Source organism: Hoplias malabaricus, chromosome 14 (genome assembly GCF_029633855.1).
Source record: "Hoplias malabaricus isolate fHopMal1 chromosome 14, fHopMal1.hap1, whole genome shotgun sequence".
Taxonomy (NCBI): Eukaryota; Metazoa; Chordata; class Actinopteri; order Characiformes; family Erythrinidae; genus Hoplias; species Hoplias malabaricus.
Genome location: NC_089813.1, coordinates 34,967,899 through 34,995,782, shown reverse-complemented (window position 1 = coordinate 34,995,782; position 27,884 = coordinate 34,967,899). Strand labels below are relative to the sequence as shown.

Sequence of the window (27,884 nt, the reverse complement as noted above, 5' to 3'; positions counted from 1 at the left end):
ATGCCAGGACTTGACACTCAAAGCCACATTTTCTTGTCAGCATCTTCTCCCATTTCTGTGTATTTACTTGTTTTATGTGTTTATTTTTATGCACATTCTTGGTCCTTTTTTTTTCCTACCTCTGTACACGCCTTTCTGCAGGATCTGGGCCTTACAAACTAGTCTCATTAGCCACGAAAACAGGATCCAGTTAATTAAAATAATTTCCCGTTAACACAGCTGCTTTGGTCAGCCAAATTAAACAGGGGGAGTGCTGTGCCGTCTGCTTCGCACTCGTCCAACGTCGCTCCGCAGCCTCCGAACGCGGCTAATTAGCTCAATAGGAGGAATATTTTAATAGCGATTAATGAGCTGCGGGTCTATGTTACTTCTAATTTAAGAGCGCTGTCTGTGGATGAGAACGTGGCAACGAATCCCTAAACAGAAGAGCGGGAGCCTAAAGAGCTGGCAACATCTTTTTTCTTTTTCATTTTTTTAATATATATTTATATTTATTTATTTATTTTTATTCATGATCAAAACCTCTCTCTCTAGCCACTCGACAGCTCGAGTGTCCCTGGACTATTCCCTCCACCCCACCCCTTTATTCCGTTTAAATGAGTTAATAATATTAGCATTTATAACACTTCAGCCTGCACAGCAAAGGCCAATTTTGGTGTCTAAAATGCACCAATCCCTCCTCAGTAAAATATGTGACCTCCCTTGTAATATAATTCTTGTTGAATGCCAGCACATCCCCAAATTGCTGTGGAGTATAGTTAACGGCATTGTCCTGAAATCAATGGGGTGGTTTCTCTAGTGCACCTTAACGGTGAACTCTAACAGGGAGGAGTTCATACGGTTGTTGTATGCTGATCTAGGAAATGCTTATTGGGAAAGTGCCGGCAAGAGGCTGGTTATGGTAATCAGGGTTGTGTTTCAGTGCGAAGTGGAGGCGATGTAAGAAGGGGGTGCCTGCCCTGACAGATGGTTGGCGTCCAGTGCTCCGTCACATCCATCAGCAGTGCTCATGACAGCAGAGTGACACAGTGCTACACCTGTGCATTTGGGCTCGCTGATATCTTTCACACTGTTTCATCACTTGAGGAAGAACGCTGCCGACAGGCCTCGGCGAGTGGACGCAACATCAAAGCCAGCGATGCACCTCTTGTCCTGTTCCGAGAGAGATGGAGGAAGTGAGCTGGACAAAAAAATGGACGGATAGCGAAGTGTGAAGGGATACTGCGTATAACGAACCATGCCTCCTCCCAGAGGAGCAGAGTGTTGTTGGGAGTCCTGCTTTTGGAAATCCTCAGATAAAAGAAAAGCTCTGGGAAAGTTAAAGTTTAATAAAATGGACAAAAATATAGATTATAACCTGTGTCTGCATTTTCTGGAGTAACTGAGCACCATTAACTACCTTTGAGATGAGCTGGAGTGATGTTTGTGATCCAAAACCTCTTACATCAGAACTAGGACTCAGTTGAAGATCTTGTGGTTAAAAGCCATCAAATATTCACAGCAATGTTCCAATAAAATCCAAGTTCCTTTGCCAAAGAGTAGAATCCGTTACTGTTAAGACTCCCCGTTGACACCGTTAATGCTGGATGAGTATTCGTCCACAAACATTTGGCCACATAGAATATATAGTGAATTATGTTTAGTTGATATTCTCAGGGTAAATGATGGATTGCATAATCTGGCATTGCTTTCATTGCTTTGGATCTTTAAAATTCATGCAGATTTTAGAGCAAGGCCAATTTAAATCGTATGAATACTTCCCTAGTTTGTGATTGTGTGGGTTATTGTAGCATTTGTGAGTGGAGTTTTCAGTCTAAGGTCTCTGCCTCCACTGGTGTGTATATGAGGTGGTGCTGAAGTTACTGAAAATGTGGTTTTACTTATTTCTGATGAGGTTTTATTGATCATTTTTCTGTTCTGCTTTTCTTTCATCACTCTCTGTGTCCTTGTGGTTTTCATTGTCACTGTCACAGTGTCCCAGGGCAAAATTCCTTATTAGTATCAATCATTCCTGTTCCTTCTTAGGGATCCTTTCCTCTGCAAGTACGAAGGTGAATCTGTTGTTTTTTCTGTTTTTCCAGTTGCAGTATCATGCCGGCCTGGCCTCCAGCCTCCTCAACCAGCAGTCTCTCAAGCGTTCAGCCAATCAGATCGGAGCATCAGCCAAGAGGAGGCCCAAAGTCCAGCCCAGCACCCTCGTCCTGCCCATCCAGTAAGTCACTCTGTCTCATTAGTGATACACCGAAAAGTGCAGATTTCAGTTCCACCTTACACTGTACATACTATACCTTTTTCCACAAGTAAACACGGTTCTAGGGTCTTTTAAGAAACATCTCTGATATGCTTACAAAAAGCCACAAGGATCAAACACCACAGCAGTTTCACAAAAGCTCTGTTCAGAATGACTGGTTTCAGCGTCTGTTCTTTTAAATGAGAATGACTCACATCTTAGTTCAGCACATGAGCCCAGGAGTGAGGACCGAGAAGCAGAAGCCTCCTGGGATTTTAGCCGTTTTTACTGTGTTCTCTTTCTTCTTCATTCTAAAACAGCACTCATATTTCTCTGCACTTACTGGTGGTTTTCCAGAAAGGGATTAAGCCTAGTCCTGGTCTACACAGCATTTTGCATTGTAATTTTCCATTGAAACTGGGATATAGTCCAGTACTATGTTTAATCCCTGTCTGCGAAACCACGGCAGTGTGTCTGTTTTATTCTGTTTAGCCTAGTCTTTGAGCTCTCACACAAACACGGGTCGAGTGCTGTGCTTGGAGAAAGGCAAATGAATCTGTTTTGGGGTTGTCGACCCCCCCCCCCCCCCCCCCACACACACACACACACACACACTATGTAGTGGTATGTCTTCCACAGTTACATTCTAATGCACATGTTACTGAATGATTATTCAAGTGAACAATTTAAGTTGTCAGTTCTTCAGTGGCTACTTGATCTACAATACTTTACTTCAGTGTGATTTTAAAGCTATTCCTCCCACCTCAGCCTCTGAAAACTGTATCAGGGTTTGATGTTCCTTAAAGTTAGCTTTTGCTGAGTTTTGAAGTGCTAACATTTGCATCTTCAGCCAGAGTGATGAAAGTCAGCGAAATGTAATAAAGTCCTATCACAGTCTCACTTTTAAGGGCACATAAGTTTTTAACAAGACCTTTCAACCTTGAAGTGATTCAGTGTTACTGAATCAGAATCAGATTCAATCTGCTCCTGTGAGATACAGGAGTGTGATTGGGGCTCCTGGAAACTACTCGCAGGAACACGAAAGCATTAGACTGCGTTATTTACTGAACATTGGGAATAAATAAACAATGCCCTAGTGTTTTAACGATATATCGATTGGTTGATAAAATCATCTGATATTCAGGATATATTAATTTTACAGTATCATTAAAAATTCAGTTAATGGTGTTAAGCAGTTAATGGTGAATGTGAAGAAACTGATGAAAATAAATAATAGCTGTTATTAAAGTATGGTTTAATCAAAGTGTGGGACAATGGCACTGTGGGACGTGTTCCTGCCACACAACTCCAAGGGCTTGAGGTCTTGAATTTGATCCTCGCATCAGGTCTCTGTCTGTGAGGTGTTTGGTGTGCTCTCCCTGTGTCTCTGGGGGTTTCCTCCAGGTGCGCAGGTTTCATTCTACTATCCCAAAACACATGTTGGTAGGTGGATCTGCTGTGTAAAATTGTGAGAGTGTTTGAGTGCCTGTTTGAGATGGACCTGTGAAATCAAATATTTTTCTCAATTTTTAGCTCCTTAAAACACAGCTGTTACATTAGTTGGGCCCTGCAAGGTACAAAGAAAACCACTAAAAACCAAATCTATCAACTCCTAGAGAGAGCATCTGTAGGCTGAGCAGCTGAAAGCTGCGCTCTGAGAGTGGTGGCTGGATTCTGCCATCTCCATTCTGGGCTGGTTTGGGTTGATTGTGCGCATATGGCAGCAAAGAAGAATACTTCATTGTCTCTGGCGGGGTGTCAGTAGGGTCGGAGATGGTGGGCTTTGATAAGAGCCCCCTAAGAGTGGGAATGAGGAGAAAGCAGGGAGATGAAAGGGGAACAGGGTGAAGAGAAGACTGAGAGAGAGTAGAGGAAAGTGGTGGCCAGGTGTTTCTTCTTCTTTCGTGCCGTCCCTCCTTCTCTTGCATGTGAGGAAGCACTCTGCAGACTGGCCTTAGACCAGTCCTCGGTGATGAAAGCAAAGACTGGCTTTAGACAAGTTCTCTCCATCAGAAGACTGGTCTTTCATACGTCCCGGAAAGGCTGTGAGTAAAAATACCAGTACATTGGTACCGTTAGACCTGTTTTAGACTATAACCCCCTAAAGGTTCTTTAGCCCACAAGTAAACTGTTTGAATTTGTTAGCCAAAACAATACATGGGTAAGACATTGATAATTATTAGGAATTATAAGGATTTTTTTTGGTATTCACTATACTAATATCTGTGTCAGAAATATGTATATAATATTGAAAATATGAAAATGAAGCTGATTTCAGTGTCCACACATGTATCGCTACATACACTTTCAGAAAAACTGGCACTGTGGAGATACCCTTTAAAGGCTAAGTACCAGCTCTATGAAAGTGTCAAACAAATAAATACAGTGGAATTTGAGTTCCTAACATTTTGTTTGTTTGTTTGTTTATTGATAGCCCGAAAACATTTCTTACTAATTCAAGGAATAAGGTTTAAAAGTCCCCCCCCCCCCCCCCCCAACGGTGTTCAGAAACTCCAATAGGCGTCTTGCCTGTGACGTAGATGGTGGACAACAACTCTAGAAGCTGCACTTAATTTAATACAAATAACGAAAAGTTGTGTTGTTTTTGGCTGCAATCATTCAATGTACAGTGGTACATCTGTGAACAAATGGCCCAAAGATCCCAAAATATCCAGAAAAGGGACTAAATTTGTCCACTCTAAACGGGCACTTTGGAAAGACCTTCCGCTCACTCCGTTATCTGTAGCTCATTTCACTGGCGCTTTTCCAACAGTATGGGCATGTAAGGACACCAACGAAAGGTGTTCAAGAGCCTCTGTAACATGGAGGTAAACAGGGTAAGGACACTCACTTCGCCTGTTTTAGTTGGTGTTAGTTAACGTTAGCTTGACTCGCTAAACTCGGTGTCTCAGATTATACTCGGCTACGTAGCTGCATTACAGAGGTTTATAGTGTCGGATGAATTCGAGTTTGACTTCGATCACATTTACAAGAATAACGGTACCTCTAAATTTGAGTTTAGCTTATTGCTAGGCTATTGTCATGAATAATGTTGGTTATTTAGCTAGATACTGTCATAACAGTCAGTCATAACGGTGTTTTACCGCGGCGTTGTTCAGCTGTTGTCCACCAGTGACGTCACGGTTGCGTTCAAGAATTTCCGTAGCGAGCTCGGGTTTTTCCGTCAATTTAATAAAATTGTCAGTGTTAAAGCAAATTAAGCTGCTATTTTCATTTAAATTCATACTTATATATGTCAGTAACTAAAATAATGTGAAATATTCATGGAGGTCCATTAAGTGGTGCTTAGCCTTTAAGAAAAATATTTGTTACCTTAAGTTAGTGAACATAATTGTTCTATATTCTATATTAATTATTGAGTTTTAAGTTAATCTACAGGACTTTAATTTATTATCATATTTATGTATGGAAAGCTTAGAAATATTGCCCTCTCCTTCAGGAAAATAGAATATAATTAACCTTTGTGGAACATAAGTGGACTTTAAAAGGTACATGTGCACTTTCTATATTAAGTGAAAAATAATTGACTTGTGTAGCAAAGATTTGCCATATCCTGTTCCCATAGACATGTAGCATGCTTTGCTTGGTCTTTGGTCTCTGGTCATCTGTTTGCTGTTGCTCTTTCCTACCAACTTTCATACATGTGAAAATGAGAAAGAGAAAGCAATGCTCCTTTCGTCCTACACAGTAGAGAAGCAGTAGCTCTGAGAGTCAGGACTGTCCCAGTTCTAATGACGTTCTTCTCTTGCAAGCTGTACTCTTCAGCCCGAGGCATGCACGGATGTGTGTTCTGGTGCCTGACAAGGAAATATTGTTAACAGTCACAATAAAGTGTAGTTGTCACGACAAATCTGCTGTAAGTGGACTCACGGTGGGCAGCTGCTGCCGGGGCCAGCGCACTGCAGTGCATTGTGGGTGTGTGATGGAGGCGTGCTGCTGTTCTGGACGAGGGGAAGGACGACAGGCGCAGCGGCAAGGTGAACGGAGACGGGTGCTCCTCTGTCAGCTGCTATTGTCCTGATGAATTTGCCATTTCTAAAAGAAGCCGTGCATGAATTATGCAGCTCAAACCTTCCTATGAGTTTGCTTTTATATTTATTTATTTTTTTATTTATTTTTAAATAATAATACACTCCCTCTCTTGCTTTTCTGCATTGTTTGTGGGTTTAATAGGTAGAACTCCTGCCAGATCGTTCTAGAAGCAACTACTTAATATTTATAAGACCAAGTATTGATGGAATTCAATGAGAATTGACTCAAATTAAAATTTACAACACAGAAAAACTAAAACTAATAAATATTTGTGATAAATTAACTGCAAAAATTTTAACATTTTATAAGGCACTTATTACGGAGGGAAAAAATGTGTTCAGTTAATTAGTAAAATAATTATCTTTTGGGATCTGGAGTTCCTACCTACACACACACACACACACACACACACACACACACACACACACACTGAGAAATAAAACAGTTCAGTCATTTTTTTTTTTTGGTCCTCTGTGTAAATTCATTACTTATGAATTTCTGTTCACATTGTTATGCATTCAGCCGTTATATTCAGGACCCAAACTTGGAATTTTCTGTTCCAACTTACATGGTACAATTACTGCATTGTGGTATTATCAGTCATTTGAGACAGCAGAACTGATTTCATTAGCCGTGGTCCTTCATAGCAGACACAGACAGAATCCTCATGGTCAGTTTTATAGCGGCTGTTTTCTTGGAGGAGGCAAGGCGAGGGCACAAAGGTCTTCAACCTATCCAGATTTAATTGTTTACATAAAGGAGAGAAACACCTGAATGCATTTCACATGATCTTTAGAGCGTCTCTCAGACAGAGGTATACATACACATACAGATCTGTCATCATAGTGTCAACTAAGACTAAACCTGACAGAATACATGGCCTCATCGTATCACTTTGTACATCATATAAAAGCCAGAGCTCTGACCCATGGATCAGACTTGGCCCAAACTGTCAGCACTGTCCTTGTCCTTTGCAATGGCTTACAGCTGTACAGATGTTGGTCTTTTGCTTTTTATTATTATTATTATTATTTTGCACAATAGATAAAATAATAAAATAGTGCTGTTAAGGCAAAAAACGCACAAAAGGCTTGTACTAGGAGCTTTACCAATCAAATCTAATTTAAATGAATTACACTGGCGTTTGGTAAAGAAAAGAAGTAGAATAAGAGAAGATAATGCGACAAATAGAGGTGATTGATTAAGAAAACAGATGGGAATGACAAAAAAGGACTTTGAACTCCTTCAAAAGACTAGCTAATCTGTTGCACATTTTCAACATGGGTGGCAGACAGTTGCAGATACAAGATCCTCTGTGTGAAATTGTAAATTGTTCAGTCGAATGTACATTTAGAAAGGAGTGACTCGAATTAGCAGCTGACAGATAAAAAGTAATCAGCTGCTTTTGGGGTGTGAGTGCGTTCGTGCAAGGGTGTAGAATTAGCATGGACAGAGGTGACCTCAACAATATCCAGCAATTATTAAATTGTCCCCACCAATAATTTGATCCCCTCCAAAATAATAATAATATCTGTCAACATCTCATTAACCTAGAGGAGCATAAAGGGTTAAATCACGTTCTCTACTCGAGTCCTACCTCCCTGTAACGCATATGGTCAGTGTGATTGGCTGTGCCTTTCCCTGCTGTCACGTGTGTCTCTGTAGTTTGTTTGTTAGCAGTGCAAAAACTGGAAGGAACTTTCCAGTCATAAGCGAGTATTACTGTGCATCGTGGGCAAATGAGCAAATGAGAATGGCAGCAAAAAAAAAGGTGCACATGAGCTATTTCTCAAAGAAACCAGCTGTAAGTCACTTAAAGACAAGTTTTCTACTGAAATGAGTCCATCAGTCCATCATAATAACAGCATAATAGCAGCATAATAACGGGGGGGTGGAAAGAAAATCCAACTTTTTATTTCAGAAGAAATATTGGATGAGTATGTGTCCACACACTTTTGGCCATAAGGTGCACTCTGATGTTGCCCAGTTTGAATCCCACTTGAGCTCTTTTGGAGAAGTTAACACAGTCGGGCAAACAAGTCCGTCTGACAAATTTGTTTTTGTCGGAGAGCTTTAGTGTTCTTAGAAAAGCTAATGGCACTGGTTGGCTGTTGCTATGACAACACCAGAGACAACAGTGAATGGTCAGTGAGTTCTTTTCACTGGCACAAATTTCATGTTGTGATACTGAAGTTCAAAATATTTTTTTAATGAATGTATAGTTGTTGTTTGAATCAAGGGCTTTGGACAAAGGGGTGAAGGAACAGTTCTATGAAAGCTTTGATATCCTCAGTACTATTAGCAGTGATTAGCATTTAGCACTGTTTTGCATTTTCCTGTTCTGGCACGTCTGATTCATCTAATCAAGGAGTTGATAAACACACTGGCAGTCAAAAGAATTGCTCAGATGCACATATGTCATGGGTGCATGTTGAGCGACTGGTTTTTGATGTTGGTGTTTGAAGAATATTTCCCTTCTGTTCACTTAACAAGTGGGCATTTCAACAAAAATATTAGTGGACACTGATATGGTACCAGCTACTGGGGTGATATTTAAATCAATCCAATTTCAGTCTAATTCATTTATAAAGCACATTTAAAAACCAAAGCTGATCAAAGTGCTGTTCAGCAGAAAAAACAAGAACAAAATCTAAAAAAAATATATAAAAGTGTTACAATAATATTTTTGAAAATTAATTTTGTACTATTGGTAATCCAGCAACAGGATTTTTGAAGAGGCACAAATGGGCCAAAGAAGAAACTGGGTTGGATAACAGAGGGAAGAAAAATATGTCTCTGGTCCTGTAACAAATCTGTCCTGAGATAGCACACACTCTCACTCTAACAGGGAAGTGTTAGTAGCTGTGTTTTTCCTCTTGTGAATGGGAAGTGTCTCTTTAAACGGGTGCTAAATAAATACCTCTTTTCTCTCCTAAAAACCTTTCAGTGGATTTTTATTTTTTTAAGAGTCAAGACCCACATTCAGAAGATGTTAATTCTACAATAATACCTAGGTTTACAGGCATACAGAATAAGTTCATACTTTCAGATTATTGTGCTTGTGGATTCTACACTCACACAGTTTTCATTTTATCAGCTTCCCTGACCATATAGCTGCACTTATTAGTTCTACAGGTAAAGGCTGTACTGAAAACTAAAAAGAACTACTGTCCCTGATTTTACATCTAAAAAGTGGATGAATAAGTTAGGTGTGTCTAATAGTGTGGACAGGGTTTACAAACTCAAACCAGTTTGACACTTATCCAACCTCATTATGTCAGTAATGACCATGGTCTTATAGTTTCTAGGGTTTGTTAGCAATGTTAGCCTTGTAGCTTTAAAAGCATAGTTCACGATTGTAATCAAAAACAATCAATAAAATGCAATCAGAAAATGTTTCTCGCGTTTTGCTAACTGGTATGCTAGGCTTTCTCTCTTTCTCAAAAATCAAAATGTTGAAAAGCACGAAACAAAATGAGCATTTTGCTCTATTTCTGCATCATAGGTGGGTAATATTAACTTATTTTTGCTGTTTCGGATCACTTCAGGTGGAAATGTCTCCAGACTTGAGAGGTGGCTAACTGAATTACAGAACGTGCTACAAAACTAATCAACTCAAGTTATAAATGAAGTTCTGTGGTAATTAAAACGGTGAATAAAAACTTACAAACAAGATGAAATAATGCCATGTACCTACAACAGCTATTATTTTCCCTGAAACACACTGTTCCACCTTAAAAGATGTATAGTTTAGAACTGTGTTTCCTCAATCAATGTAGATGTTCCCTTTACTTCTAAAGTGCAAAATTTGTCTTTCAGTGGAACTTTTAGTGGAAAATAATGTCAATTTGTGTTTTTGCTGGATTGATCAATTTAGAATGTGGCATTAGGTCATTGTGCCAGTGTAAATAAGGCCCTGAGGAAGGTCTGAGTAGAATTCATGGTGTGTGTGTGTGTGTGTGGGGATATTAATCCTCCAAACAGAATTACACAGCATTTAATCAGCTAATCTGGCACTGAGGGAGCCCAGTCTTGCGTGAACAGACTCCCAGCAGCTATTTGGACAGCAGTTATAGTTTATAATGAGATAAATAAATATGGGTGATTATATTTGTTGTAGTAAATCCACTCAACAGATTTGGGGCCACCGATTGAGTCGTTCAAGATCCATTAGTCAGTACTTCCCTGTGTTTACACACACTTACCTGAAGAAGTCTCATAAATAATTCTAATTCTGTTTGAATTTAAACACGCTCATCAAACGTTCTTTATGAGACAGCTCAAGATGTTTAGGTGTCAAGGGAGAGGACGTTCCAGTTTCTTTGGGCACTTATTACGTCTACGCTTGCTTTTTCACTCTTAGTGTGGTTTTGTAATAACACCACCCAAGACAAAAAGAAACAGGAAAAAACTACACAACAGTCATTGAATCCCAGCTACTGTATATTTCAGAAATGTATACCATAGGCTTGTTACAATAATTACATTATCGACTTATCATTATCGACAACATAACTATGGCTGTCGCTAATATTTTAGCTAGTAGCTCTGTTCTGTTCTCTGGCATAAAAGTCTTAAAATGGTAAAAATATAATTTATTACAATTAATTCAGGGACAAAATATCAACCATAAAATATGGTCATTGTGACAGGCCTAGTATTCCAGCCACATACAAGTTTGGGGGATGACTTTTCAAAGGCCATTCCACCCATCCCTCCCTTTATTTGAACTTCTCCAGACTAAATATTCAGAACAGTATGGTCCAGGATTTCTAGGTTTACGAAAAGCATTTTTTTGATGCTTTGAATGAATCCCTGCTTTTCCCCTTGGAGTCCTTGTTGTACATGTGGCAATGGGGTATCAACTTGCTTCACAGCTGACTCTTCAGATATGTTACAACGTCCTTTAAAACAATGAACCGAGAACCATTAACATGTTAAGGACATTACTTCACACAGGGGTTTACTTTTTGATTAACTGTGGATTGATTTGTCTCGTGTCGTGGTGGTCAGGTGTATTACCTCATTCCTATTAGACTTACTGGATTATACTTGATCTTGGAGTCTTGAAGAACAATGAATTCAAGGATTTTTTTCCCTGACGTCCCACGGCTGGAAGGTCACTCTTGACCTTGGAATCGAGCATGTTGGGATTGTGGCAGCTGTAAACGGCAGACAGCTCTGAGGAATCCTCTAGACATAGATGGATGCCCTCGTGGGATCAATGCAGAGCTTAGATGTCACTTCAGTCGTGCCCATTCCCATCAACGGTCGAGTCAAGCTTGTTCTGTTACAGTGGACCTTTCAGGACAATCCTCTCCCTGACCTCGAGTGCCTCACTGTCTTTAGTGCTCTTACAGTGCAGAGGACCCATCTCAACTTACTTCATCTTTTCATTTGACAAATCAGTAGCACAGGCAAATCCTGCTGGTTCTTCAAGGTATTCATGGGTGTGTAATCACCATGTCGCTATTTATATTTTCTTTCTTTCACCTTTTCCACCTCCACGTAGTTAGAAGTGCACCAATCAGATTGGCCATGTAACCACTTCATTCTGATCCGGGTCACTCTTCCGTAACCTTAACAACCTGATGTGTCACTCCTCCATAACCACCCCGGATCACTCTTCCGTTACCACTTTGTCCTGATCCGGGTCACTCTTCTGTAACCATTTCGTCCTGATCCATGTCACTCTTCCATAACCACTTCGTCCCCGGATCACTCTTCCGTTACCACTTTATCCTGATCCGAGTCACTCTTCCGCAACCACTTCAACCTGATCTGGGTCATTTTTCCGTAACCACTTCGTCCTGATCTGGGTCACTCTTCTGTTACCACTTCGTCCTGATCTGGGTCCCTCTTCCATAACCATTTCAACCTGATCCGAGCACTCTTCCGTTACCACTTTGTCCTGATCCGAGTCACTATTCTGTAACCAATTTGTCCTGATCCGGGTCACTCTTCCATTACGTTACCATGTCGTCCTGATCTGGGTCACTCTTCCATTACCACTTTGTCCTGATCAGAGTCACTCTTCCATTACCATTTCGTCCTGATCCGGGTCACTCTTCCATTACCACTTCAACCTTCAAACACTCACCTGTGGACAAGCCTACCAACATGAGCTGTTTGGACTGTGGGTGGAAACTGGAGCACCCAAGAGGACCTCAGGACCCTAGAGCTGTGTTGCATGCTGCCCACTATCTTTCATGTGGGTCCAAATATATACATCCTTACTGGTTATATAAACATTCATATAAACATAGACCACAAGCTAGATATGTTTCATGTGTGTTCATTCCACAGTGTATATCTACAGCAGTTCTTTTAACTTCATTCCTCTCATCTCAGCAGCCACGGAATGTCTTTAGCAAGTGACCACTGGCCAGGTTCCCTCCTTAAATTCCCTCCTGAGCCTCCTTAAATTCAAAATCACTTCAACTCATGATCTCATCTCCTAGAGCCAGCTTGGTTTCTTACTTTAACCTTTCATTTAAGAAGCATATGTGGTGTATGTTAATTAAAAACACAGTGATGTTCAGCAGTTAAGTCTGAACTCTTGGCAGGCTTAAGTAAAAAATGAAAATGTGGTGACAGTTTACACTCTAGGCTGTTACAAACAATATTAGCTGATGATCCACGCTTTTGCTCAGCAGATGAAGTCATGGATGATGTTATAAAATTCTATATGAACATAAAACTATATTCAGTTGTAAAAGTACAAACTGAATCATATCCATGAGTTCAGAGATGCTCTCAGGGTTTTGTTGGCCCTTCTGGGCTTTTAATATCATTATCACAGTAATACAATGAGAACTCCAGCACTTTCAAGTCTTATTTGTAACAGTCCTGGTTTTGAATGGCGTGGTGGTCAAGAGGTGTCTTGTTTCAGTGCTGCATTGCAGCAGAATATCTACAGCTGGGGTGATATGAAAATTTCAGTCGCTGGTGATCCCTGATTAGAGCGGGAGATGAAGGCAGTTCCACCCTCCGTATCAGTATTCATCGCAGCCTCTCACACAGGCACAAGAAAGGGCTATTTGATCACTTTGTAGCATCAATCACACGGCACAGGAAAATGTTGCCCTGGTACATGGAGATCAACCAAGTCCCTCCTCTTTTTTTTCTTCCTTTTTCCTTTAAACTGGGTTTGGTTCCCCACCACCACCACCATCTCCATTCTGCCCCCCAGCCCTCCCCATATCCCATAAACTTGCAGTCATAGTTTCTGGTGAATTTTTTTTTTCTCTTTTCTCGATTGTAATTTTGCGGAAAAGGTTTCATCATCCCGGCGGCCGGTAATGATAATCCGCAGCATTAACATTCGGGACGCTCTTCCGAGTGGATTCTTTTAAACTGCAGAACAGAACCCTCCCTGATGTCTGTCTCCACAGAGCTCTCATTAACTTTGCATTTCGATTACAAGGTGGAGAAAAGAGAAGCTTCAGTGGTCAGTGGAATGTTGGAGACAGCTTGTTATACTGACCGCTCCAAAACGGCCCACCTCAAGCATTGACATGAAGGCGTAACGGCTCACACGTCCGCCCTGCGTCTAAGCCTCGGATCTATTCAATGTATCCACATTTACAGGCTATTGATGAGACTCAATCAGGAAATATCTGCTTTATTTTTCATTGTGCACAGTGTAATACATTATAAGGTTTTATTTTTAACTAAAGTTGTAATATTTTGAATATAACATTGGAAATAGTTTGTTTAATCTGTTAAACTCAAGGATTTTGAGGGTCTTCTGATGATATTCTTTCACAATAAACACTCACTGCACGTCAACACCTGCATGTCATTTATTAATAATTTTATTGAAAATATTGAATACATTTGAGAGTGTGTTGCCCTGTGAAGGACTGGCGCCCCCTCCAGGGTGTGTTCCCGCCTTGCGCCCAATGATTCCAGGTGGGCTCTGGACCCACCGCGACCCTGAACTGGATAAGAGCTTACAGATAATGAATGAATGAATGAATTGAAGACATTTTCTAGAGACATCCACACTATTATCACAGATTTTATTACAGAAATATTGCCAATATTACATATTTGTTATTTAATATTAGGATTACAAGGACTTTATCCTTGAAATCTACACTTTATTCCCTGGGATCTTAATGGATCGTTTGTGACATGCTTGAGTCAAAATGCTACAAAGACCAAACACTACAGCAGCATTAGCCATTTGTCTAAACATCCCTGTTCAGGACCAATGGTTTTAGCAGCTGTTTCCTTAAATGAGAATGAGCCAAAGCATAAGAGCACAGGGGTGAGGAGTAGACACTTTTTGGTTTTGTTTTATTTATTTAATTTTTTCAATTACTTATTTCTCCATGCTCATTTTGTGTTTTGTTCTGTTTAACCTTGTCTTTGTGCGCTCACAAAATGTGGTTCCACATTAGGTTGTGATTAGAGAGAGCCTTTGGGAAGATGTCTTTTAGCAGAGCATGCATGATTCTGGAGCTTGATTCCCTTCTGGCTGTTGTTCTAGTGACAGGACTGGACCTAATGGACGTCCTGGCTCCATTTCTCCAGCATCTGTGATATTACAGTCACAAAATCAACAGGCCCTGAATCTGTTTCTGTTGCATGAGTATGGATCTGAGGTTCAAACTCGCCCTCGAAGAGGTCTGCTGGAGAGGTTGGGGTACATGGCAATTAAAAATATGCTAATTGAGGGCTTCTGGCAGGGTCTAGGGGACAAATTGAACAAGGATGTTGGGGAGGGGAGGGGCAGCTCTGCACATCCATCAGCTTTGAACAAGATCTACCTGTGTCTGGACATAACAGACACTCAGTTCCTCTGCAGCAGATCATGCACTAATTAAGGTAAATCAGGTTATTCCGTAAATATTAGAGTTGCTAAGTGACTGATATTATTAATTGGGTTTGGTCTTGCTAATATTATGGCTTTTGTCCATGCTGCATATGGAATCGTTTGCAGTGGAGACCATCTGAGGGAACTGGAGATTTCCATTCTGCTGTTGCTTTTGTTAGTTTGCTGCTTATTGATTTATTGTTTTCATTTAGTGTTTCAAAACAATATGAAGCACACAAGAACAAGACCCTGGTTTCTGCTTGCACTTCTGCAGTTGATTAGAAGTGTAAAACAATGAAAATGTGTTAACAGTGTCTAAAATGTTTGCAATTATTAATTAAGCTGGTTCATGTTATTTGAGGTTTTTTTTTTTTGTTAGTTTTTTTTTCTGTCAATAACATTGCTAGCGTGTACTCCAGCTCCAAATAAATATACTTTTAAACCACAGAGTTTGAGATTTTTAATTAGTTTTCAGCCATTTACAAACTCCATTATCAGATGCAAACGATGCTCCGAGAAACAATAAAGGCTCCTGAAAATCTTGGTGCTGAACGTGGAGATGTTTAGTTATTTCATGTGGAGATGTTGGTCTCCAGAGCGAGAGCCATTCCAGAACCAGGGTTATTAAAGCAAGTCTCATCTTGTAACTGAACGGCTCCCCTCTGTGTTGCCAATTGAGATGTAATTGCACCCACCATTCGATTACCTTTAAGCTGCTTTATTGCCAATAAACTGCCAATGCCACGTCAGAATATTAACAACCTGGCACTGTTTCAGAGCCTGGCTTTATGCCGGCCTAGGGATGTGGTACTTTTTTAGTCTCTATTTGCCTGAAGAAAAAATGCAAAAGTTTGGGTACTCCCGGTAAAGTAATGTGATCATATTCTATTGGAAAATAACACATCCTCTACAGAGAGCATTCTTTCTCCTTTTAATCGTAATTTGGGGGAGGAGGGGTGTACTATGTAGACTGAATGATACGTAGACTGAAATATTCTTCTTATTTTAACTACATAAACCCAAAAGAAAAATGTTAATTTCCATGTTTGGTTTCCTGAAATAAGGTGTAGACAAGTCAACTACACGTGTCATTTGCCTTTCACATACACACATTGGCATTTACACTGATGTTCTACTCTAAAATTGCTTATATAATGAGCACCCTGTTGTTAATGTGAAATGAATGCTAAGACTTTCTTGTATGGCCTTGCGGCAGTTCTCAAAGTATCCAGCGACCAATGTTCCACTACTACTTCTGCTGAAAATGCCTGGGAATATATAGATAAGGCACATAAGACATGAACTGCAATAACTTGTCTGAATATTTAACGTGTCATAATTGAATTCAAGTCGGTAAATGAAGAGAGTTTGAGCTACACCAGGGGGATTTTCTACAAATGGTGGAAGATGTTGGACATATTCTGCTTTCTTTTGATATCAGCAGGGGCTGAGTGAGGAAATGCAAACATGCTTTAATAAATTCCAATTAAATGGATGGAAGAAAACAGATTCAGTTTTTAACGTTTGGAGTGCAGCCTGCAACGGCAAATCAGTCCTTTTCATAGGGAAGCCTTTTAGTTGTTCATACTGACACAGCATTTCCTAATTTTTGTCTGACTAGCTCATATTTGACTTAAAAATTGATTGTAATAAAAGACCGTATATATGATTTACAATCTCATAATTATGCGTCGTTCGCTCATTATTTATTCATTCATTTATTCAACGTCCGTAACCACTTCATCATGATTAGGGTTATGGTGGGTCTGGAGCTTACCCAAAATCATTGGGCTAAAGGCAGGAACACATGGCAGACAGGGAACCTGGTCCTCACAGTTCCAGAGTCCTGGAGCCCAGGTTTCACCCGCTGCCTGTGACATGTTTGGTGTGTTCTCCCTGTGCCTGCATGGGTTTCCTCCCTCAGTCAAGAATACATGTTGGTAGGTGGGAAATTGTCCACAGGTGTGAGTGTCCAGGGTGTGTACACTGTGTTTAGAAGAGTGTAAGTGTAAGAGTAATAAGGTAAAAAATAAAAAAGTCATAAATATGACATTGATCAACAGAACTAAGTTTCTTTTCAGAGAAAGTGGACTTATTATTGAATAATTCTCCTGCCGTGTTCAGTCAGAGTTGTGGGTCTTTGTGTGGTGGATTGACAGAGGCTTTATAACGAGAGTGAAAGAGAGTGCACATCCTGCCCCTCTGTAACTTTCAAATGACTTCTTCAACTAATCCTCCCCCTCTGACCAACCTCTCTCCGGCACTTCTTTAATGAATTATTTTTTTCCTCTCCCCTTTTTGTGTGCGGGAGCAGTCCCTCAAGTCTATTGATAGCTGATGGCAAAGGAGATTTTCATTAAACCCTTATTAGCATTGACCCGCCAATACATGTAGGGTGACTCTTCTTGGTGGCGGTTCTGCTGACTCAAGGGAAGGCTCAAGGCTTTGGCTCTCCAACTCCAAGCGTTCTGAAGTCTAACGAGCCACTTCAACAACCCTGGCAGGCTTCTGAAACACTCGTTCACCTTTGGACAGGGAAGGTGATGGCCAGCGTCCAGAGATTTACATTTACGTTTGTGACATTTGGGAGATGTTCTTATCCAGAGCAAATTAACATTTAATTAGGTTTTGGACGCGTATAATGTGGTTGGTGTAGTGGATAAGACCAGGGTTCAGTTCCCTGCACAGGTACACATCAAGCTAGAACAATAAGAGTCCTTGGGCAAGAAACCTAGCACTATACTTCCCTAGTACTGTAAGACGATTAATAATAGAAAGAAATAGAAGTATATTAGTTAGAAATGTTTGACTTTTTTACAGTAAGTAAGTGAGTACACGCACACTTGGAGTAGACGATGGCCAGCCACAGCTCCCAGGGAACAGTTGATTGCTGTGCTCATTGTCTCTCACTCCCCCTGCTCCCATTTTCCCCACCAGTCCAGTGGACAATCCTGCCCAAGGGCTCTTACTGGTATAAAGCGGCTACTCTAGTGCCCCACATGAAGACCTGCAGTGTTGCTGCTATACCAAACCCCAGGTCATCCACGTTCCCCACACTACATGCGATATCCTAATGTATTTTTAGTGCGTGATATCATTCCCTGCTTGTTTCTTTCTCCCTGTGTTGTTTTTCTCCAGAGCTTTGTGGTAGGAGACTTCTGCTCACTGATGTCTACATCAGCTGTCTGTTACAGTCTTAGTAAATTACGTTTGCGTATATTCAAGCCTTTTTTTATAACCAGAAAGACAACAACTTTGCCATGTTTTTAAAAATAAATCACTTTTAAAGCAGTGCCATAGAAGGACCACTTTTGGTTCCCCAAAGAATCATTCAGTCAGGGAGCACTGTGTGTGCCTCTGAGTTTCCATTTGTAATTGGATACATGTGGATTGCAAGGTCTACACTTAGGAGGTGTGTGAAATAATCCTGTGGATTTGAAAGAAAGTTGAGAAAAATAAATCTGCACATCTGTATACATCTGCATACACGTGTAAGATGTTAAATGTATTTTTATACTTTTATCATGGTTCCAAATAACAAAAAAACTTAAGTTACTTAAGAACCATTTGACTAAATTTATAAGAATTTTAAAGTATTTTCTGACTCCTACCTTTCTGAAACGTATACATAATCATTCATTCATTATCTGTAACCCTTATCCAGTTCAGGGTCACAGTGGGTCCAGAGCCTACCTGGAATCACTGTGTGCAAGGCAGGAATACACCCTGAAGGGGGCGCCAGTCCTTCACAGGGCAACACACACAAACACAGTCACACCTACGGACATTTTAATTAAAAAAAAAAAAAAGCCAGTCAGAAACATTTTTAAAAGCTGCATGTAAATATACATTTTTTAATTGGGAAACTACACATTACTGAGTCAAGTTGCAAATTTTTTTTACTCTCAAATTATTATTATAATTTTTTTTTTATTTGACACTTCAAAACACATTGAATATTTTGACAAAAATCTACATCTATAACATGGATGACATTTCCGTCACTGAGTTCTGATCAAACCTTAAATTCTTCTTCAATACAAACACGCTCACAGTAATCACGTAACTCTGCTCGGGGGACGGGGATGCAGCACAATCCACATTACAATATATTCTTTCACAATTACATATATCCACCAGAGAGGTCAACAGTTTCTCAAAAATCCTCAGAAATGTTTTTTTTCTGCAATATTTTACAACTTTAAAAACGTAGGCCCTAAATCATGCTACTGTTTGCTCAAGGGTTAATTATTAACTACTACTGTAAACTGCTCAGCTGTAAAGAGAGAGTTAGGCAAAATCACATGCTGGAGATGGGTGGGTGTGATTCAGAGAGAATCTGAGGAATACATTACCATCCTGACATCAACACGTCAATACTATTGAGCTCAAAGAAACACAGCTTTTTCAATATTGCTGCCTTAATGAAAAGTGATTGACTTTCTAACAGCGGCAATCATGTCTCCATGCCCTGTTTACATGTCGCTCACAAACTGGATCTTGTGCTGATTTACGAGTGTGTAAAGTAAATTTGTTTCCCTTTTTCCGCAGGTACGTGGACGACGTGATCTCTAGAATCGGTCGCATGTTTCCCGATATGTCTATTGAGCTGTTCCGGCCCAATGGGACTTCAGCCGTTCTGCTGGTATGTTTAATCTGGGAATGATGCATGACTGTCACTTGTGAAATTTACTGTGGGAAATACTTTTTACTGGGTAGACATAAATCTCCTCCATAGACTTATGAAAAATGGCCCTGGTGCCGGTGATGTGTCCTGTAGGCCAAGGACTCTTCAGTATTTCCTGGGTAGTAAAGACTACATTTTTTTTAGGTTAATCACCTCAGCTACAACTGTAACAAAGTAAGCAAAAGTGTTTGAGGAAGTCCGTGGAACAAGTACCTGCGAATCTCATTTGAGTGCATTCAGCCAGGAGAACATCGGTGAGGTCAGGTACTAATCAGAGATGATGAGTTCTAGATCACAAACCCACAAACCTCCAACTCCTCACACATGTACTAGATCCTACTCTGTCACTTAACAAAATGTGGTTCCACTGATGTACACCACGCTAGACAACATTTGGCCTTGAGCACTTTGACCTTAGGCCTTTGACCTTAGGCTCAAATACATAATTCACCCTGGACCTCTAAAGGTGTCATAGCACCAGTCAGATATTAGAACAACGGAAAGTTTAATATATTGATTAATTTTTAAAGCCAAGGTGAATATTAAAATGCATATGAATGATAAAACATAGGTTGATATTTTATTTTCTCCACATTTTCTGAGCCGGTTTTTGGTTCTTGTTTCAGTGTTTATGAACATGTTTAGCTCTATAAGGAGTCAATAGAGGATGAGAAGGTTGTCCTTGTTTCTGGGGACATACTCTCTCTGAGTGCTCTGTCCTCTGGCTGTCCTCATAAACCTCCCGAAGGGAGCACGCAAATTGGCTCTGGAAATGTCTGACTCTTGAAGATCATGCAGATTTTTCTACTGCAGATGACTAAGCTCTGTTTGAGCTTCAGAGAACATCAGAGAGCAGAAAACACCAAAAACAGGACACAGGATCACCACAGCCTGGGGATATTCATCCTGATTTTAGTGTTCCCTGTGCTTTTTGCTACTTCTCTTCTTTCAGAAGGAACTTTCCAGTGTTCTCTCTGCTGTTACAGCTCTTGGCACGATCACATTTTTTGGCTGATTGACATGTGATGTCCGTCACATTCTACCAAAGACTTCCAAAGTCTGTTTACTTTTACATAAAGTAATCAACATGCTTTTAAATATACAAATGTATACTTTTCTTAAATATGTGCCACGGAATAAGCATTTGAAAATGTTATATTCAGTATAACATTGAATGATCCAAAAATTACAAGATGCTGCCCACTCAGAGTTGCGAGTGTCTCTGAATGATTGACAGTGGCAGTGTGGCCAGTAGTGGTATTGAGGGGGTTCTGACAAGACTAGCTAAATATTGCATAAACATTTAGCAGAGTCAGTGTGGTTCAAGCGTACGTGTCTGAGCCGACTCTGTGACATCATTATTTCTGTGACACTTCAGTGCCAATATGTCTCAGATTGTTAGATGACAATTATGAAAATGTATAAACATGGCATGACTGATTAATCACAGTTTAAATCTGCAATTGTCACCTCATAACAGCTGTTATTTTTATTATGTCCTAAGTTTTCCAGCGTGGTCTTAAGTTTTAAATAGCAAAATTGAACAGAGAGTGTATGAAAGTCTGGAAGTCTGCCACATTACATTTAGCATTAAATGCTCAAGCCCTTCAAATGCATCTTATTACAGATAAGAATTTAATGTAACAAGGTTATTTTGGTCAAATCACACCCCACTTACTGCTTATGCCTTATTTTGCAACAACAACCATTACCAATCGCTTCCTAAAACTGGAGATTAAATTGTATTTTATTTTATTTTTTTTATTAAATCAGGCACACACTTCTTTGCAAAACAGATTTTAGTCGCTTTGGGAAGGCTTTCGAGAATGAACTGCATGTTTTGGGTTCTGCCACAACATCTCAGTGTCAGGACCCCAGAACCTTAATTTTTCTTTCTTTTCAGCTCTTCGCAGGTGGACTTGCTCTCGAGTTGCTGCATAACCCAGTTTTAAAGATCTGCAGGAATTTCTGGTGGAGAGCAGAGGTTCTGTCAGTCATGGCAGGTCGCCCATGTAGCTTTACACCAGATGTAATGGGACCCCTGTCTGTCAGAATGTTCTACTTTCCACTTGTCAGCCCAACAAACATAACTCCCAAGCCTTTTGAAATAATCCACTTTCTTCCACATTTGAAGAAATCAAAAAGGAGTTATATATGTGAAAATTTTAATGTGGACATTATCAGTTTTGGTTGCATTAGCACATTCATTTGGGGATCTGGACTTCCTACCAACACACAAACTGTAAAGTAAAACAACCCAGGCAAATATTTGTAATCTGCCTAAATCTGAGAACGTGGGATAAAGCGAGTTTGTCTGATTTGTTTTATGTAGATAACATATTGTGTGTGAGTGATGTGTGACATCTACAGATGCATAAACTGGGTTTATGAATGAATAGTTGTTACCGATTACTCAAATACAGCCAAATACTAAAGGGTACAAATCATTTTGTTAATTCATAATGGTTCTGAGAACTGACAATTCTCAATTTCACACAACAGTTGATAAACAAAATGTCTGCCTTTAGTATTATTAGTTTTAGGAGGACAAACATTTTCACTTTTAGCATGGTGACTGTGTTTGTTTATTTCCTGGTAACTGTGACGCTGTGTCGGACAAGGAACTGTGTGGAGCCAAGAGATTTGTTCAGACATGTCACGGTTTTATTCACACACAAACCAAAAGGAATGGCAGATTTTCATAATGTTGTGGAGTTAAAGTAAAAATTCGCCCAAAATGGAAATACTTGAGCAAAGTACAGATACATGAAAACAGTACTTAAGTACAGTAATTAATTACATTTACTTCGTTACTGTCCACCACTGTAAATAACAGACACTTCAGAGTTGCCCGCCTCCTTGCCTGAGACTCTCCAATCACAACACTGCAGCCGTGTTTATGTTAAAGAGCAAAGATGAGGTTAAACAGAGTAAAACAGACACAACCCACATGGGGAAATAAGAGTTCTGATCAAATACCGTGAGAACAAAAACAAAGGTGGAGAAAATGACTAAAGCAAAAATGACTAAAACCTACGTTTCTACTTCTGTGCTTGATCTGCTGGTGCCTCGCGTCTGGTTTACATGGACTATCATTCTCAACAGGTACTGGAACAGGTCGTTCTGAAGAGGCTTGTTTAGACATGGAGAATGGTGTGTTGTTTGATCTATGTGGTATTTTGTCAGTAGCATGTCACAGACATTGTGTTAATTACTCAGGGAACTGTGTTAACTTAAAAATATATATATGGCCCCTTTGATATATAGTTAATTACACTTCACAAGTGTGATATTGGTCAGATATCATCCTTAGATTAATATGTCATCCACTTATCATTCAGCCCTAATTTTATCACAGAAATCCTGCTGTTTTTTGTGTTTTTTTTTTTGGCAAAACGTCAGAGACAGTGGGTAAAAGAAGGTGATGAGAGGGAAAGAGACTGAGGGATCTTGGCATCAGTGCCAGAAGAACTACAAATGCCCCTTCCCCAGCAGTGGGATTCGCCAGTTCACGCCCACAGGGCACCAGCTGCCAGATGGCCCAGTTGGCAGTGTGGTCCACTAGGCCTCAGCGGGAGTCATTTGGTGCCAGCTTCCCACCCCAGGGACCCTGCCACAGTTCACAACAAAGCTTTGAACACCAGAATCCCGCCTCCTTCACTTGCACCGCTTTGCACCCCTCTAATTATCTCAATAAAGAAAACAGCCCTCACTTCCCCGTAACACTGCTCTGAAAGCCGGGAGCCCAGCCACTCTTGGTTCTTTGGCCCACTCTGCTCAGATGAAGTGGACCGATTGGTTTTATTGGCCGGATCCACCACTTCAGATTAACAAATTTGTGACTTGGTGGACTAGAGCCGTTAAAGAAATAATTTCACGAAAAATCAAACCTGTACAGTATACTTTGTAATGTTTAATTACAAAGGTGTGTTTGGAACTCACCAGGTGAGTTTGGAATCTGGTGTTAAGTTCAATTCCAGAAGGGCTTTAGTCTTATATTGCTCAACATATTAACTGATGGGTTGTTAGTCCCCAATTCTGTTGTAAAAGTAAGGTAGCAAACTTGAGACAAACATGTTTAGATTAATGGACTGCTTTGTTTGACAGGAGAGAATTGATTGAATCACTTTTCTTCTTCCCTTAATGGCAATATTTTTTACCCCTTTTCCACAAATTAAGACAGTTGGGGTCTTAATGGAAAATTTGTTACATGCCTTGGTTGAAATACCACAAGAAACAAACAAAACAGCATTGTTCTCCCACTGTCTAAACCTCCCTGTTCCTTTAAATAAGAAGGAGCCATAGCTTCAGCTGAAGGGTTTGTTTTTTTGTCATTTTCACTCTGTTATCTTTCTTCTCCGTCATTATTTTCACCATGTTCAATCCGTACACTCACTTCTTCTCACACTTGTGTTTAATTCAGTCACTATTTAACCTTGCCTCTGCACTCTTATACAAATGTGTGTCCATCGCTATGATTGGAGAGACTCTGATGAAAAGGTGGGACATTTCCAAGTCTTTGCACTTGAGGTAAATGCATATCCAAATCAGAACAGCCCATTTTATCATGTTTATCACTTAAACAGACCACAAGAAACTCATATGGTTGTTTTGTTTCACATTGTTTGGTGTTGGGAGGCCCCAGAGCCCCAAATGATGGGCACATGCACTTAATTAGTGATATCTCCCCTTTAATGACCTACTAATTAAACAAGCTTTGTTCTTGTGACAGGGTTAGTGTGCACTCCACACAAATCCAGCGCACTTCGGCAAAGCTACCAACTTCTCAACCCACCAAGGCTAAGTAAAGTTGATGCAGTACAGCCAGCAGAGTCATACCCAGTACAGTTCTTAGGTCGAATCTACGCTGCTTCCAGCAGAACTTTGTCAAAACAGAAGTGCAAGCATTTTAATCAGCGCTGTAAGGCACACCACATCCATCAAAATGCCAACCTTTCCATCTTGTTCCTGTTCTCGTTCCATTTTTAAACCCACATGGGTTCTTTTGTGGCATACAAACATCCATTTATACGCTGTTAAATCACTTCTCTTTGTAATCATTTTCAAGAAGAAATTAAAGAATTTTTTTATTAGTCATTTACAGTAGCAGGCTACAGTCTGTGCAGAAGAGCTTTCCTCTGGAGTGCGCATCTCTGAGTTCTTGCTGTAGTTCCTTTGGATGCAGCTGCTTTGAAGTCAGGTCATGCAGTCCTGTTCCCCTGACTGGAGAGGAAGAGAGCCCTGCCCTAATACTTCCCTCAGCTCTACAAGTAATATCTCAAATCAAAGAAGTGGATGGAAAATAAAGAAAATGTCTGGCTCAACAAAATCATGTTTGTAGGCGAAGCTGCTCTGCTAGATTACCAGGCAGATTGGGTAGAACTTTTTTTAGCCCAACAGTTCGTCCAACTGGCAGAATGAAATATTGTCCTCCTAACTTTTGGAAGCTGTTGGAGCAGAGTGTTGACAAGGCCTCCATTCACCTGCAGTTTGTCTGAGTTAACAAATTTTAGTTGATATATTTTGCACGTTCGCTCCATCACGTCTAAAGCCATCACCAAGGAAGAGTCTGTATTTACATTTACTTTCTCTTTAAAAGATCAGCACTATCCAGCTCACACTGTGCACTCAGACCCTCCTCTTATTTTAGAGCAGAATCACTTGCAAAGAAAAATGCAGGATGGTTAGACTGGAGCTTTACAGTAAAGAAAATCCAGAGATGGAGTGTTTCTAAAATCAGTTTCTTATAAACAAATCCACCAAGTCCCAGTGGACTCTTCTTCCAGGACCATTGCCAAACACAGAAACACAAAAATGCAACTTCCATTTTTTAAGGAAACTGCCAGAAGCAGTTCTGTGCAGGATGTAGGAAGAGTCACCTTGGGTTACCTAAGGAACATTGTTAAAAACACAGGTTCCAAAAAGGATTATAGGTGCGACACCATACACAAGAATCTTCGTTCGCCTGGAAAAGATGGTTTCTTAGAGAACCACTTCTTTAATGATATGTGAGGTGTAAGAATGAAGCTTAAGGAACCTTCACGTCATTTAAATTTTCTAGGAAGAAAGTTCTAGAGAGCTCTTTCATTTTCCGTCCATCCCATTTCCATCATTTCAAGCAACGGTTCCCAACAAATTTCTGTAGCACCCACCCCCTTGCCGGTTACAGTTACATCTCAACACACATCTGCTGCAGGGGCATCCAAACCCAGGCTAACAGGCCTATGCTTTAGGGTGATTTTCACCAAAGATTTCGCTAGTGCTAATGCTATGGTGGTTACATTGCTATAGTGTTGCCACTCTGTTCTGTGATTTGACCCACACTCACAGCTAAAAGCAGGCATGTCTTCTTTAACTACTACTAAATATATATGCTATTACATGGTTAAGTGCTAATTCCCTGGTATATCTTTCAGATTAAAATATATATGTTTAATTTATTTAAAAATGAATGGACTGAGGAACTAAATGGTCCTTGAATTATTTTGTTTAATTCTATACGGTGGTACAATATTTTATAGAGTTAAGTTTTTTTAATGAATGCCTCTTTTACAGTGGGATGATCTTATTATTTATTAATATTTTTTTATCCATGGAGTCACTCCTGAGAACCCTGTTTGGCCCTATTTTATTTTTCAATTCCGATCAGAAGCCGTATGGCTTACAGTGGAGGCTGGGAGCCTGGATGGGTTGCTTGTGCGGTAGCGTTAACTAGGGCGTGAGATTGAGGGCAGAGGGAAGGGCTGGCCCTCTGTGGGCTCTCTTATGAGCGATGCTGCCAGAGCCATAATTAGGGGATGTTAATGAGCATGACAAAATGCCTCCTTCTCCTCCTCCTCCTCCTCTTCATACTCATCCTCTTCCTCCTGCTGTCCTAACACTTTCCTAGCCACTTTGATACCACCGCCACTATCCAAAACCTCCCAGCACTAACCTCACCCCCACACACACACAGACACACACTTCCAGTGCCAGTATGTGCAGTTTGGAATATATGTACATGTCGTGATTTCCTTCTCCTGATTAGCAGCGTGCTGTATTTTTAGATGATGTGAAGCTGTTTAATGTGCTGCCACTGACTGGATCCTGTCACTCGTCTGGCAGTGTGCATCAAAGACACACCAGTGCATATCCACCTCAAAGCTCCCCACCACTGAGTGTGTGGCAGGAGCCACTTGGAAAACGGAGCGTAGCACAAAACACAGGCCACAGCAGAAGGGTTTGTTCATCAAAACTTTCATTATTGCAACATTTTCTGACCTTATCTCTGCTGTCATGGGGGAAAAAACTCAGCTTTTTGAATGTTTGAAAACAGCTGCCGTTTATTTATATGGTGCTATTTTTTTTATTTTTTTATTTTTTTTGTAACCATTGCACGCCAAATTTGAATGACATTTTTTTTATCTTTAATGCATCATGTTTTAGAGATACAGAGTACCTCATGAAACCAGTTCGTACTCACTCACTCACTCATATTTAACAAAGTACCCCACCAGGGCTTTGCATCACTGACACTGTGTCATTGTTTTTTTCAAACATTGCTAGAGGTTTAATATTATGCCCTTAATACCACACTAAGATTTTAATATTTACTCCACGTTCCCTGAGACTTTAAAGTCAAATTATGTAAAATAAGGGTTTTAGCTCAGTGGGCTCCTCATTATAATTCATTATTCAGCACTGTACTGAAATCATTGTGGAGGGCGAGAGAGGTATGTGGTTTCCTTCAAAAGTTACACAGTGCACTTTCTGCAGTGCTGAGCCCAGAGTAGCAGTGACAGAGGCTGTGGAACATTACACTGAATTTCTAAATACTGCATATTAAAGGTAAAAAGAGTGTTACTTTAAATGCTTTGTATAAATTTTATTTTAGTTTCTGACTTATTCATTTCTGATATGAGGATTCCTTCTGGCAGCAATGTATGTTATGCCTGATGGTCTTTTTCACTTTCTTGCTTTCTGTCACTGTTTCCCTTCAGTCAGGTATGCCCCAACTCACACTCTCTCTCTCTCTCTCACTCCCACTCTGTCTCTCTCTCTCTTTTGTTCTTTGAGCCCTGTCTTATTAATTGAATCTTAAAGTGACCTTG

General features: G+C 40.2%; 1 protein-coding gene across 1 annotated transcript in view; it reads left to right on the top strand.

Moving 5' to 3' along the window:
• Window positions 1-27,884, top strand: part of med27 (mediator complex subunit 27) — a 78,903-nt gene that overhangs the window by 19,457 nt on the left and 31,562 nt on the right. Inside the window, exons 3-4 of the mRNA XM_066644218.1 lie at window positions 2,082-2,212; window positions 19,659-19,752. Coding sequence (XP_066500315.1) covers window positions 2,082-2,212; window positions 19,659-19,752 — 225 coding nt within the window. The remainder of the gene's footprint in view (window positions 1-2,081; window positions 2,213-19,658; window positions 19,753-27,884) is intronic.